The sequence below is a fragment of the Rattus norvegicus genome, chromosome 10 (assembly GCF_021556685.1).
Source record: "Rattus norvegicus strain SHRSP/BbbUtx chromosome 10, alternate assembly SHRSP_T2T, whole genome shotgun sequence".
In the NCBI taxonomy this organism is placed as follows: Eukaryota; Metazoa; Chordata; class Mammalia; order Rodentia; family Muridae; genus Rattus; species Rattus norvegicus.
Window position 1 is genome coordinate 67,261,668 of NC_141543.1, and position 13,756 is coordinate 67,275,423.

The 13,756-nt window shown below is 47.6% G+C and overlaps 1 protein-coding gene across 7 annotated transcripts in view; it reads right to left on the reverse strand.

Moving 5' to 3' along the window:
- The window catches only part of Abr (ABR activator of RhoGEF and GTPase), a 199,111-nt gene that overhangs the window by 61,823 nt on the left and 123,532 nt on the right, over positions 1 to 13,756 (reverse strand). For all 7 annotated transcript variants that reach the window (XM_087570573.1, XM_087570574.1, XM_087570578.1 and 4 more), the window contains 1 exon segment: positions 7,599 to 7,697. In XM_087570573.1, the coding sequence (XP_087426699.1) occupies positions 7,599 to 7,697 (99 nt within the window).

Below are 13,756 nucleotides of genomic sequence, written 5' to 3' on the forward strand. Positions count from 1 at the left end.
TCTTCAGAGACAGGGAACCTGACAGCAGCCATCTGCCACAGCACATCCCTTCCCCAACCTTAGATCACATCCCTTGGATCATATGTGTTCACCGGTCTGTTTAACAGGTCCCTAGTCTCTTCCACAATGACCTCATGCCCCAGTCATAAGCCTCTTCGTCATGCTTTAGCGGGAGAGAGTGTTGTCTGGGAGGCCAGCTCCTCAGCTGTTTCCTTGTGAGAAAGAGAAGGCAGTTCTCAGGAGGTAAAACCAAAAAGAGACTCAAGACTAGCTCAAGCCAGGTCTGTACTGGTAGCACTCCAGAGGCTGAGGCAGGAGTATTGCAGGTCAGCCTGGGCAACATAGCGAGAGCCAGCCTCAAAAGGAAAACAATACTAGCTCAGATTCACTGATACCTCAGTTCCTGTCACGTGGTAAGGGAGAAGAAGGCACACACTTGAGCGCGCGCGCGCGCGCACACACACACACACACACACACACACACACACACACACATACCCCATGCCACCCTCTTACTTCCCACATCTGTGGCAGACATTACTAAGCGAGCATGATGATCTTTCCCACTGAGTGTGGTTTTAGTCTCAAGACTCTTTCTCAATGCCTGTTGATATGAAAATGAAAGCAACCAGTCATCTTTGCTCATCTATACCAAGATCACCAGGGCCCGCCAGTGGAAGATCAGCACCAGCCTAAGCACTGCTGGGGTAATAGGGCTTGGGTTAATTCTCTTTAGAAAGAACCCTCGTTATTTTCTAAATCACCCACAAAGAGGCTGAGCACCCAGTGCATGCCTGTGGTTCCAGCTGCTGAAGAGGCTGAGGCAAGAGGACTGTTTAACCCTGGTGTTCGTAACAACCAGGAAGACAAAAAGGAACCCCATCTCAAATGTTTAAAAGTGAACGCACAAATAAATTAACGTAAATAGCTGAGTGTGGTGGTGCACACCTTTAAACCCAACACTTTTGAGGCAGAGGCAGGGGGATTTCTGTGAGTTTGAGTCCATCCTGGTCTGTATAGTGAGTTCCAGAACAGCCAGGGAGATATGGAGAGATCCTGTCTCAAAAACAAAACAAAAAGACAAACAAGCAAACAAACAAACAAAAAAAGAGAACAAAATCACAGAAACAAGTCACATACAATAACAAGCATTAATTTATCAGAAAAACTCTCAGAAGATGCTAAACTATATTGCAATGGCCTAGCAGGAGACAGGGTATAGACATATATGGACAGGGAGGACACACATACCCAAAGGAGAGCAGCCTACATTAGATATGATTACTATTCTTTTACTTGAAGGCAGTGTGGAAAGGGTTCTCCAATAGCCTCTGTTTCCCTGCAGACCTGGGAGCAGTGAGGTGATAAGAGTCAGCATGGACTCATCTGAGCTATCAGCGACTCAGGATGACCCATCTAACAAGAGAATCATTCGAGGAAAGAGTGGGGGAGCCAACAGCTGAGGTGCTGGGCTGCAGGATCACCTACACCAAGGGAAACAGAGCTACCTCTGGCTCCTTCTTTGCTATGACAGCCAGCCTGGGTTGGTCGCAGAAGCCAGCCTTCCAGCCCAACTGCACTCCATCTTCCTTCTGACAGTGGCTAAGTCCAAATCTGTCCACAAAAGGAAGTCTCATACTTCCAGACAATGTCCGACTGTTGACTTTCTTCATCCTCCACAGTCTACACAAGAAGACCCACTGACCCTCTTGGCACTAGAACCAAGTAACCTTTAGTACCAAGTCCTTGCTAAAAAACAGGATCGGATTCAATCTGGGTCAGGCCAGGCAGCGTGAGCTGGAGCCAAACTCTGCCATTTACTAGTCGGGAGCAAGTCCCTCCCCATTTCTGGGTATATTATCACTTCACTAGTAGGCTCATGTGTGGGGCTGAGGTGGTATTACCTTCTCAAAAGAACCAATAGGGGGGGCTGGAGAGATGGCTCAGTGGTTAAGAGCACCGACTGTTCTTCCAGAGGTCCTGAGTTCAATTCCCAGCAACCACATGGTGGCTCACAACCATCTGTAAAGAGATCTGATGCCCTCTTCTGATGTGTCTGAAGACAGCTACAGTGTACTCATATATAATAAATGAATAAATCTTTAAAAAAAAAAAAAAAAAAAAAAAAAGAACCAATAGGAAGGGGGCTGGGGATTTAGCTCAGTGGTAGAGCGCTTACCTAGGAAGCGCAAGGCCCTGGGTTCAGTCCCCAGCTCCGAAAAAAAGAACCAAAAAAAAAAAAAAAAAAAAGAACCAATAGGAAGATCAAATCTCAAAAGTCACACATTACATAAAGTATCTTGGGGCTGGAGAGATGACTTAGTAGTTAAGACTGCTTCCTGATCAGTCCTCAGCGCCCACATGGTGGCTCATAACCACCTGTAACTCCAGTTCCAGAGGATCTGATGCCTTCCTCTTGCCTCTAGTTTATGCATGCCTGCAGTGCGCATAAACTCATGCAGGTATGGATAAAGATAGTAAATACATCTTTAAAAAATAATAAAGTTTCTAGTACATACTTTGGCATCTAGAAGACAGTCAATATTATTATTCATCCTGTGAATAATGAACCAAGTGCAAAGCATAAGACCAACCCCCAGCACCCAGTGGTGTGCCTGGAACATATACAATCCCAGTCCTCATGGGGTTTCCAGTGTAGTAGAGGAGACAAAGGAAAAATGATCCGACATGAAATTATACACACCAGTAAGTGCAATAAAGAAAATGAAGAGGGGACCACCTAAGGCAGGGTGGTAAGATGGCTGCTCCAAAGAGGGGAGGGACCCTTACTCTGAGATAGAAATATGGGACCAGAGGGAATTGTACTCATCAAGATTTCCTTGGTGACTGAACTGGAGTTAGAACCAGGCTTGGTGAGAGACAAGGGCTGAAGGCCATCAAGCCTATGGACAGTGTACATACACAGGAGGGGGCGGGCTGACCAGAGCTGGATGGAGCATGGGAGTGTGTTTATGCAGAGAAGAGTACGGCTTTGACAGCATGACTGGCCCTGCAATGACCCAGCATTGTGCAGAGCCATGAGTGACAGAAGTCCAGCATGCAGGAGATCATTTTGGTGATCTATAATCTCCTTTCTTGTGAACATTAGACTCTATTTGAAAAATGGACTGAAACGAACCAAGCAATTTGGTGGCTAGCACGGGGCAGGACATTTCCCAAGTTGGATATACTGGAGCAGCTAAAGAAAGGCTTTGTGGAGGAGGTACAAGCTTAGGTACTGGGGCCTCTGAAGCCAGTGAGGTCTGAGCAGGAGAGCTGCATGAGTGCAGAGGCAAGGGAGCAGGAGGAACTAGGAGACAGGCACAGTGTCACCCATGACCAGGTGGAAGGATAGAGGGGACTTCCCTTCAGACGTGACATAACATTTCTATCCAAGACCCAATGGACAGGTACAAATTGCCACGGAGCCTCAAAGCCACTCATCCTGTGCCTTGGCACAGTCCCCAGATGGAAGGAATAAAGGAAACAGAACAGTCCCGGGAAGGCTACGGTTTCTCAGAAGCCACTGCTGGGGAAGCACATGCTTGTCCACCTCCTACGCCTAGACAGGCCCAACAACTCTGCTTCCTCCTAAACTCCCCACTGTCTGTGAAAGGGGAAGAAAAGCGCTCTCACATGGTCCAGCCTCGCACTAGACGCATGAAACTTTCTCACCAGAGGAAGGACTGACTTTTGCTCTCATTCCCATTCTCTGTGGGGAAGGGGAAAGGTCTGGCTGGTCCTCAGTAAGTTATTTTTATCTGAAGACTCTCATACAGGCCTCTGGACCAAAGAGGCTCAAAGGTTGACCCAACATTGCTATTAGGACCAGGGAGCTAGCACATCAGCTACCTCCGTCCTCCTCCCTGGTCAAGCTATATGACGAGGATTAGACAGAAGCTGTCAAAAGAATTCTTACAGAGAATCCCTCAACTCCCACCCTGGGGGCTTCACTTGAAGATGGGAGTTAGCCAGTTCTGACCTCACATAGTCATGTCTGCTGTGTCCTCTAGCCTTTCGAAATAGGGGAAAGAAATCTGCCCACTTCCTCCATGCCCTACCCCTGAAGGCTTGGCCCTGCCAGGCACGGTTACTGACATAGCCTTGGTTGCTTCTTGGAGCTCACAGAGGAGGTGTAATTAGCCTATCACATAAATAAGCAAGCCCTAGGACTATGAACTCCGATAGAAACAGCCAAAAGGAAAGACTAAGGGAAGGCGGCAAGTGGACTAGCTACATACGGAAAACTATGACCCCTAAGGTGGGATGAACTCTAGGCAACGTGCAGAACTACAACCCATTCAGTTTTTTCTCTTCTTTCTTTTACAGCCCTGGTCCCCAAACCTGAGCTCTCGGACCTGAGGAGTTACAGAAGCTTACCAGGAACAGAGACTTCCAGAAGATTACTAAACCTGGCCCCTGGGTGCTGGCCGGGGAACAGAGGCCCCTATGTGGCTTTCCTGTCTGTGTGTTGTTTCTGCCAGTGTGTACAGTCTTAAGTACACAGGCCTAGTCCTTTGCATACCAGGAAGTACTGAGGGGAAAGGAGACACTTTGCACTGAGAGTCAATTTCCATTTTTAAGTCACTCCCTGGGGGATAAGGGATCTGTTGTTATGAGGAGGGAAAGAGAAGGGCAAGGAAACAGTTTCTCCTCTTAGCCAGACCACCCAAGAAAAGCAGAGCTGAGCTCCTCACTGGCTAAAAGGGGGGCCTCCTGATTGGTGGAGGGATTGAGCCCTTATCTTTGAGCTTTATCCTCTGAGCCAGAGGCTGGGGAGGCTCCAGCCCCACTCCCTCCCTAGGCCTTCCAGCAACAAACCTTCTTCCCACCTGTCCCTCTTCCACAGAGAGGCCAGAATGAACAAGTTGGGAGCGGTGGGGTGTGAGATGGCACAGTGAGCTGTTTAGGAAGGCATGTCAGGGAAGCTCTGTCCTACCTCCTAAATCTCTCTCTGCCCAGATGAGAACATCTGATGAAGGAAATGGAACGTGAGAGGCACGCTACTCAGGAGTACCTCCTCCCCCACCTCCTTTAGGGTATCTGGGGGAGGGGTACTGACAAGGATACAAAAGCTTAAAGCTTGCGGCAGCCTCTGAAGTGCCAGGATTACAGGCATACTCCATTATACTTGACACTGATTTTCAAACCCACCATCACCTAGAACGCAGGAGCAAAAGCAGGAAGGCAGTTTCAAGCTTGGGCTCAGCCTGATCTACACGGCAGCAAGACCCCTGGCTCAAAACAAAACCAAAAGGAACACAGGAGCCCTCAGCTCTGCTCAGCTCAGTAGGAAAGATTAACAATGACAGTTAACACTGAGGCCCTTCCCAGGAGCTGTATACAGTTCACTACAGTCCCATGCAGAGTCCTACTTGTGAACCCAGACTGCAGATGGAAAAAGTGAGGCACGAGACAAGGTCTTCTCACTACATGAAGGTAAGGTGCCAAGTGGGGTTCTCAGCCAGGCATCTGGTCCCTTTCAGATCTGCACTCTACTGGTGATGCAGCCTTGGGTACAGCAACCCCAGGTCTGTCTGCCTTTTATCTTTAGTAGCTCTACAGTACTAGGTCCCAAAGGATCAACCCAGAGGGGAAAGAGGTACCAACCATCAGTTGCCTGTGGTCACCCACGCTCTGAAAACAGTGGTCTGCACTCTTCGAGGCAGAGGACGTGCTACGTAGCTTTGCTAGAAGACTTTTTTTGGGGCTGGGGATTTAGCTCAGTGGTAGAGCGCTTACCTAGGAAGCACAAGGCCCTGGGTTCGGTCCCCAGCTCCGAAAAAAAAGAACAAATCAAAGAAGACTTTTTTTGTGTTCATTCATTATTGCCAATATCTTATTGGGCCTAACTTGTCTATAAGTTTGTACTCATTAACAAAATACACAGCATATCTAGGATTCAATACTACCCAAGGTTTTGCAGGCATCTGTTATGGGTCTTGAAGGGAGAGGCAACTTATCCTCTTCAAATAAGAAAGCTAAGGACTGGAGGAGAGCTTACGCATAACTTTTCTAAGACAGTGGTCTTATTTGTTTTGAAACAAGGTCTCATTATCCAGCTCAGGCTGGCCTCTAACTCATGATTGTCTAGCCTCAGCCTACGGAGTGCCTGGATTGCAAGCACATACTCTCACATCTAGCAAAACAGTGGCTTCTGAATCCACAAAACATTTAAGAAATAATGTAGTGGGCCTGCATGTTAGTATAACCTTAGCACTTGAGAGGTGGAGGTAAAGGATCAGGGTTCAAAGCCAGCCTCAGCTACACAGTGAGTTCAAAGCCCGTCTGGGGTAAGATCAAGTGCCCCTGTATACTATCTATACACACATTCTGACAGCACCTAACCTTTACTGTTTACGATGCACACTGATGATCTTTTTCAATTCATTTTGAAACGCTGATTCAAACCTCTACACTTTCACAACCCAGCAAGGGGTTGAGGTGCAATTTGGAAACACTGCACTAGGCCTGCTACTAACAGCAGGGTGAGACTATGTCCTACTCCTGTCTGCCACTGTCTCCTATTTGGAAATCATCACTGGCCTTACCAATAAACTCCCAAGGGGACGCTGAGCCGAGCTCAGCACAGTGCCCCTCACAGCAGCTTACATTTCAATAGTCACTCCTTGGGTAATAAATGTTAATGCCTCTGGGACGTGAATGACATCCCATCTCACGACAAGCATATAAACATGTGTCTTACTTATGTGGACCATCCTCTACCGATCTACATTTATCTCTGATTCTCTGGGGCTTTTGCTTGGTTTGTCTGTTTAGCTTTTTGAGACAAGGTTTCAGACCGGCCTGAAATTCACTATGTAGTCCATACTGGCTTCAAAGTCATGTTGATCCTCCTGCCTCAGATTTAAAAAAAACAAAAAAACACCAAAAAACAGTTTTGTTTTGTTTTTTTTTATGCCATCTGACTGCACAACACGCAGAGAAGAGAATTTTACACCACACAATCACTCTGCATAATACCCAGACGCATCTAATAAGCACTTTCTTCAAAGGCTAACGCATCTGTGTGGTGCTTTTATCTCTGGAGAATGTTTTAATAGTCACTACCCGATCTGATTCATGCAACACCACCTTCGTCTTTACTGAGAGCTCGGGCTGGTCTAACACTTCAGAGCTATTGCACTTTTAAAAACAGACATCCTCCATCTCACATTTTCCGACAGAGAGCCTTCAGGATGGTGCTAATGGTCTCCTTTCCTGGGGAAGAGGAAGGACTTGGACCAAGGTTGACGAAAGGGTCTCAGCTTGATTGACTGATACATGCTACCCACTGCAGAGCTTGGGAAGTAGCAAGGTGCCCACCAGTATGTAGCACTGTATCAACTCGCACTACAACGTCACAGTCATCGCCACTGATGAGAGTGCTTGTCCTCCCACACCAGTGTGTCTTTTCCCGCCTGTCACAGTACGGTCACAGAGATGAGGCAGTGACTGACCCAGTTCTCCAGATGCTTAGTTGTGAACAGAGGAACACTGGTGTCTGCCCTCTATGGGTCCTCTCCAACCCCAAGAACAGTTTTAAAGCAGGACATTGGCTGACAGGGAGCTACCACACCCCTACCCCAGGTACTCACCAGTAACAGAGCTTCCAACTGGTTAATGTAGATCTCTTCACTGGCCAGAAACCCAGAGAGAACTAGCTTCCTCATCTCCAGGCCCTTCCCTGCCTCCACCTGCAAGAAAGCAAGCCAAAAGCAGGCAGTGGGTCAGAAGGGAGCCACGGCTCAAGATGCCTATTTCTTTGCTTTTTTTTTTTTCTCTTCTTTTAACCAACACGTTCAAAGGTGATAAAAAGCCATCTTATCAACATCATTGTCTGTTTTCATAGAATCCCATTCTGTAGCCCAAGCTGGTCTGGAACCCACAGCAATACCCTGCTTCAACCAATCAAATGCTGAGATTGTATTCATGAACCTCCATGCTCTGCCTAATGCCAGATATTGTATCACAGAAATTTTGGAAAACAGTAAAACGTACAAGAAAAAGCAGCCACCCATATTCCTGCTACCATCTCCTGTTGTTTGTTGTTTCTCGTCATCTTGCTCATCCTCTGCCAGCCTTTCTGCTCTCAACCATTTTCTACTTAGTAACTCTGTAACATTAACTAGGGTCAGCAAGGACCTGCTTTACATCTGGTCTAAAGAGGGAAGCGGGGATAAAGACATTCTTTTATGACTGAGGTTGAGTTTGGTTTTGTGGGACAGAACAGCTAAGGACAGATAGCCCCCACCCCACACACACACGCACACAGATGAAGTGATATATAAACTGAGATGGGGTTGGAGAGAATGGGGCGGAAATGGGTATGGGAGCCCTGGCCTTGTGGCCACTTGTGCTAAGGTCTTCCTGTCCTAGAGGCTCAACACCATAACAGGTGTCAGCTGTGGGCCGCCCACGCTTACCTCAGCCATTCCTCATGGTGTAAGGCACGGACTCACGCTAGATTTCCCTCACTCTTGAATTCCTGCTCCCCTGTGGTGGAGGATCATGCCCTGTGTAAGCCTGGATGCCAACGACTGGCACAGTGGCACGGAGGAAGCATTAAAATTTTACCTTCAGTGAAAAGCATGTGATTTTCACTGAGCAGGATCCCCAAGATTTATTCCTGGCTGTTCTTTAGTCCGTCCCCCCTACCCTCTGCCTTGTCTGGAAGCTTCCTTGACTATCTCCTGGATCGATTCCTCCTGCCCAAGTTCTCCTAACTGACCTCTGAATTCTTCCCCTCTCCTGAAGTAAAAATCAATCTTCCGAGAACACCTTCTGGTCAAGGACTTAATATAAATACTGCAAAATTCAATTAGGAAAGTTAGGTTCACTAATCTATTCATTCAACAAATGTTTACTGAATGCTCAGCGGCCCCTATGGTTATAATAGGAAGCAAGCAGCCCCTGCCATCACCTGGTTTATGGCCTAGTAGGAGAGGAAAACATTGAAACAGACAAAGATAAATAAATAAGGAGGGTTACAAATTGTAACTCGGGTTGCAGCATATCTTACTAAATACCCGAATCTCTCCTAGGGCCAAGGCCTGGCCATTCCTGCCTTTCCAACAAAGCTAGTCATACTCAGCCCTGAAGCTAGGTTCTCCTGTTGGTGCTGCCTTCTACGATCTTCCCTCAGCTAAGTGACACCTCTTCTTCTTAACAGGACAGCTAAAGTGTCACTTCTTCCTCCAGCCTTAGCACCTGAGACCTGCATGGGCTTGAGGTAACCTGCCTGGTTAGTGAGTGATGTCCCTCAGGCCTTTGCAACAACTGCATCACGCTGTCCTTCCCCAAGACAAGCCTCCATCTGGGTCACACTCGACCTTCGCCGAGAACGAGAACGGCTTTTAACTCCTTTCCATACTTCCAAGCTTGTTTTCCGGCCCTCCGACACCCACCCTGAAGTGAGTTCTGTATTTTCTCTTATACAACAGAAACACATGGGACTTAAAAGAGGCAGAGCTGGGGTCCACCCCAAGTCCCTCAACACTAACTCACCTTCCCTTTAAATTTGGGGCGATTTCCTCCCCCTCCCACACTCTTCCTAAGCTTGTGCATACACTACTGTCTCAAACAGCTCCTTTCTAGGCATCAAATGCATACCCTTAGTGAGAGTCAGAAAAGTGTATCAAGCCATCAAAACCTCTCAAGCCATAGAGAAAGCCCATCCGTGTCCCCGAAGGCTTTCCAAAGGCGTATTCTTCACACCTTTTCCTAAATGGTACAAATGGCTGAAGGCTGCTGTCCCCAACTCTGAGGTGTTAACTCACCCTAAAGATAACAATCACCCCCAAGAGATGTCCACATGACTAAGGGACCTCTTGGGTGTGATGGGATTTGAGGAGATTCCTGGATTACCTAAGTGGGCCCTTAGTAGTCACATGTAAAATGAGGCGGTGGTGGGGGTGGAGGGTGGAGGGTGGAGGGGGTGTAAAGGCTAAATTGCTGGTTTTGAGGCTAGAGAATGGGATCTGTAGCCAAGGGGTATAGGGAAAAGGTGAAATAAATGTATTTATTGAGAGCATCCAGAAGCTATGCAGGAAACTAAATCAGGGCTGTTTCTAGCCATAAGTTTGTGGCAATTTGTTTTGGCAGCATTAGGAACCCAGTACAACCCCACATTAAGGAAGGGCACAGTTATTTATTGATGGCTTCACAAGTACCAGGAATTGTACTAAGTGCTCTTCACGGGCACCTCACAATCTGGTAGGTATAATAAACATCGGGCCCTGAGGCACAGAGGGTGCAAATGGCCAGCTGCATGGGGAGCAGCCCAGCCTCCAACACACCCTGGAGTCCAGGAAGGTGGGGCTCCAGCTCTGAGATCAGATCCACAGTGACCTCCCAAACCTGACCTGTTTGCCTTCCAAGCTGCAGGGCACTGCTCCCACACTGCCCCTCAGTCCTCACACTCAAGGATTTACCTGAGTATCTGGCAAACACTTTGTAAAGAGGTGGGCTTCACTGCGGTTCTCCTTAGCCTCTGGAGAGCTGGTGATCTGAAGAAGCCTTCCTCTACTGCGGGGCAAGACCATTTTAACAAGACCCTTGCCTCATAATCCTATCCCAAAGGCTCGTTTTGAAAAGAGAGAACTAACACTCTCTCTCTCTCTCTCTCTCTCTCTCTCTCTCTCTCTCTCTCTCTCTCTCTCTCAAAAAGCAATCGTCAGTCATTTCCAAGAGTCCCCACTCTGGGCTATACTCCTAAAATTCAAGCTAGGATGGGGTGTGGGCAGCTGAGAATTTAATGATGTGAAATGATGCTCTGTGAATTTCACTGCCCGTGAGCCTGTGGCTCAGTTGGCAGTGGAGAGCCTTCCATCTTCGAGCAGTGACGGCTTTCTGGAGATCATGTACGCTCCTGCTTTGGGACAATTTGGAGATGGCTGCACCTGGTTCTCCAGTTATGGCCTGGCCGCTATCCTCCTGCAGCGCACTCAATAAACTTAAAGGCAAACCAAAGCCTAGAAATCCATGGCTGTTCCTTCAGTCCTTGTGGGAGATTTGTTTGTTTCATAAAACACCAGCGCTGAGAATTCATTTGTTCCTCCTCTGCTACATGCTGGGCACTAGTAATACAAAGGAGGAGACGGTTGTTCTCAGCATGTTTTCCAGAGATGCCCACATGCATCGAACCCCCTGGGCAAATGCTCTACCATGCACGCAGCTAGTCTTTTCCCAACGCAGAAAAGCTGTCACTCAGTTCTCTCCAGTCGGGGCTTATAAATCAGTGGGCACCACCATCCCCAATTTACACATCTGCTAGACTACTGCAAGTCTGTCATCTGGAGGCCCCTAAATCAACACACCAGGTCACTATGGTCGTATCTCTGGCCTGGCCTTCTGCGGAGCTGAGGGCTAAATAAAGCCTCCTAAGGTTTGGTTGTAAGCCAAGTCAAGAAACAATCTTTCTATGGCCCCTTATCTTCTCCTAGGCAACAGTGAGGACTAAGCAGGCAGGCCCAGCTCCAGCTGTGCTTTAAGCCAGAAGCAAACCGACAAGGGACTGAGGCTTTGTAGGCAGCATAATTTAGCCCAAGGGCCATACGAGTTTGCAAGGAACACTCAGGATTAGAGTAGATGTCATGTGGGGTTGTACTCACATCAGGAGCCCAAGTCAAGTCATAGCCTCAGGACAGCTGGGCCCTCTCATACCTAAGAGAGTACAGTACATGGAGTCTCTCCCACCCCAAGTACCTCTTCTCCTGCTGCTCTCTGAAGCTTTGGCCAGATTCATATACTCCATATATGCTGAAGAACCTCAGTTGCCCATACCCACCAGTATAGCGCTGCCACACCAGCATATTACAAGTTTCCACTATGTAGACTGGGCCGGCCTTGAACTCACAGAGATCCTCCTGTCTCTACCTCCCAAGTACTGGGATTAAGATGTGTCCTACCATTCCTTGGCCGATATTGATTTTTATATGGTCTTATCCTAAGTTTTGTATCAAATCATAGAAATGATAGATGAGTACTGTTTTTCCTCATATATATTAAAACATATACCTACAATAAAACATATAACTGGGGGCTGGAGAGATGGCTCAGTGGTTAAGAGCACTGTCTACTCTTCCAGAGGTCCTGAGTTCAATTCCCAGCAACAACATGATGGCTCATAACCACCTGTAATGGGATCCCATGCCCTCTTCTGGTGTGTCTGAAGACAACAACCATGTACTTACATAAAACAAATACATAAATCTTTTTTTAAAAAAAGAAGTTAAAAAAATATGTCAAGGGTCACCTAAAATCATCTCTCGAATCACCAATTATGTGCCCCAATACTTCTGGAAACACCAGTGGGGTGATGGGTAGCACTACCACTGCAGAGAGGAGACCTGAGCAGTCAAACAGGAATAGAGGCATTTCAGACAAGCCATTCTCATTAGGCACAGATACCTGAAGAGTTAATATGGAATACAAAAGGGCTTTTTATTCCTGACAAATGAGTTCCTTGAAATAGCAGCATCTACAAGGCTCCATTCGTCAGCCCTACCTACCTTTAAATAGAATTGTGTGAAAATCTTTTGGAAGACTATGCCCCGTTTTACAGATGGGATGTGATGTCGCTATCGGTGTCTGTATTATGGGTTTACAGATCGTTAACTCCTCAAAGGAAGCACACTGGGTTGTGAGATGCAGACAGCTCCAGCTATGGAGAAAACTGCCAGCCAGTTTTGCACCTGTCCCCTAGGAAGACGAAGCACCTCGGAAATTACATTGAAACCAGGATTGATTTATAGGGCTGGCGTTTGGGCAAACGCACGGGCAACACAGCTACTGTTTAAGGTAAGCACTTCTGAAGTAAAGTAATAGCAAAGAGCAAATTGCCCTGGATTCCTACCAGCTGCCATAGAGGACTGAGCCAAGACCATCTGCAGCCAGGACGCTGAGAGCACCGTCTTGGCTCCTTGGTCCCTGCACATATGCATGTGTGGAAACGTGTACACAGTCCAGCCCTGATTCAATTAAGAGTGGTTCCCTCCTCCTCTGAATCCAGGGGCCTCTGTTATTGCTGTTCATATGTTTCTGAAACAGGGTCTCATTCACAGCCCATACTGACTTGGAACTCACTATGTATTTCAGGCTGGCCTTGAACTCCCGGTACTCTTTCTGCCTCAACCTCCTGAAGGGTAGTATTACAGGCATTCTCCACCACACCTGGTTTCTGGTATTCTTTGATCAGATGCTTCTCATGGCCTACTTGCTTTCTTGCTTCACTTTTCTGTCCCCTGTGAACTTGATCCTTTACTTGGGACTCTGTGAGAAAGGACCATGCTGTGTTTACATCTCCTCCAAGATGCCTTTGCTGAGCACTTAAGGTAGAACACAACCTGACAGCAATGAACTGATGGGCATGCTTTGCACTGCTCTGCAACCCTGGGCAATCTAAGGCCAAGCCTGACGGAGGAAGCAGGTGTTGGAGAGGTTATTACAGATGAGCAAGAAGCTCCCAGGCTGATGCTAACTCCAGAAACACCAAAGCACAGGAGAGGGGAGGAGAGAGGGGCAGAGGGAGGGCTTCATTCAGACATCATGGGAACCTCAGAGGAAGGATGATTTCAGGCATGCTAAGTATCTGGGACCCCGCTGGCAACCGCGTGCCACTCCCTGAGAACACCTCTAACACGAAACAAGGCCAGGAACCTGGTATCACTTCTGTGTGTCTCAACAAACTCAGACATTCCAAAAGTTCTCTCGAGTCCCAGCCATGCAGCCAGTACCATTCAGTGGTCAGCAGAGA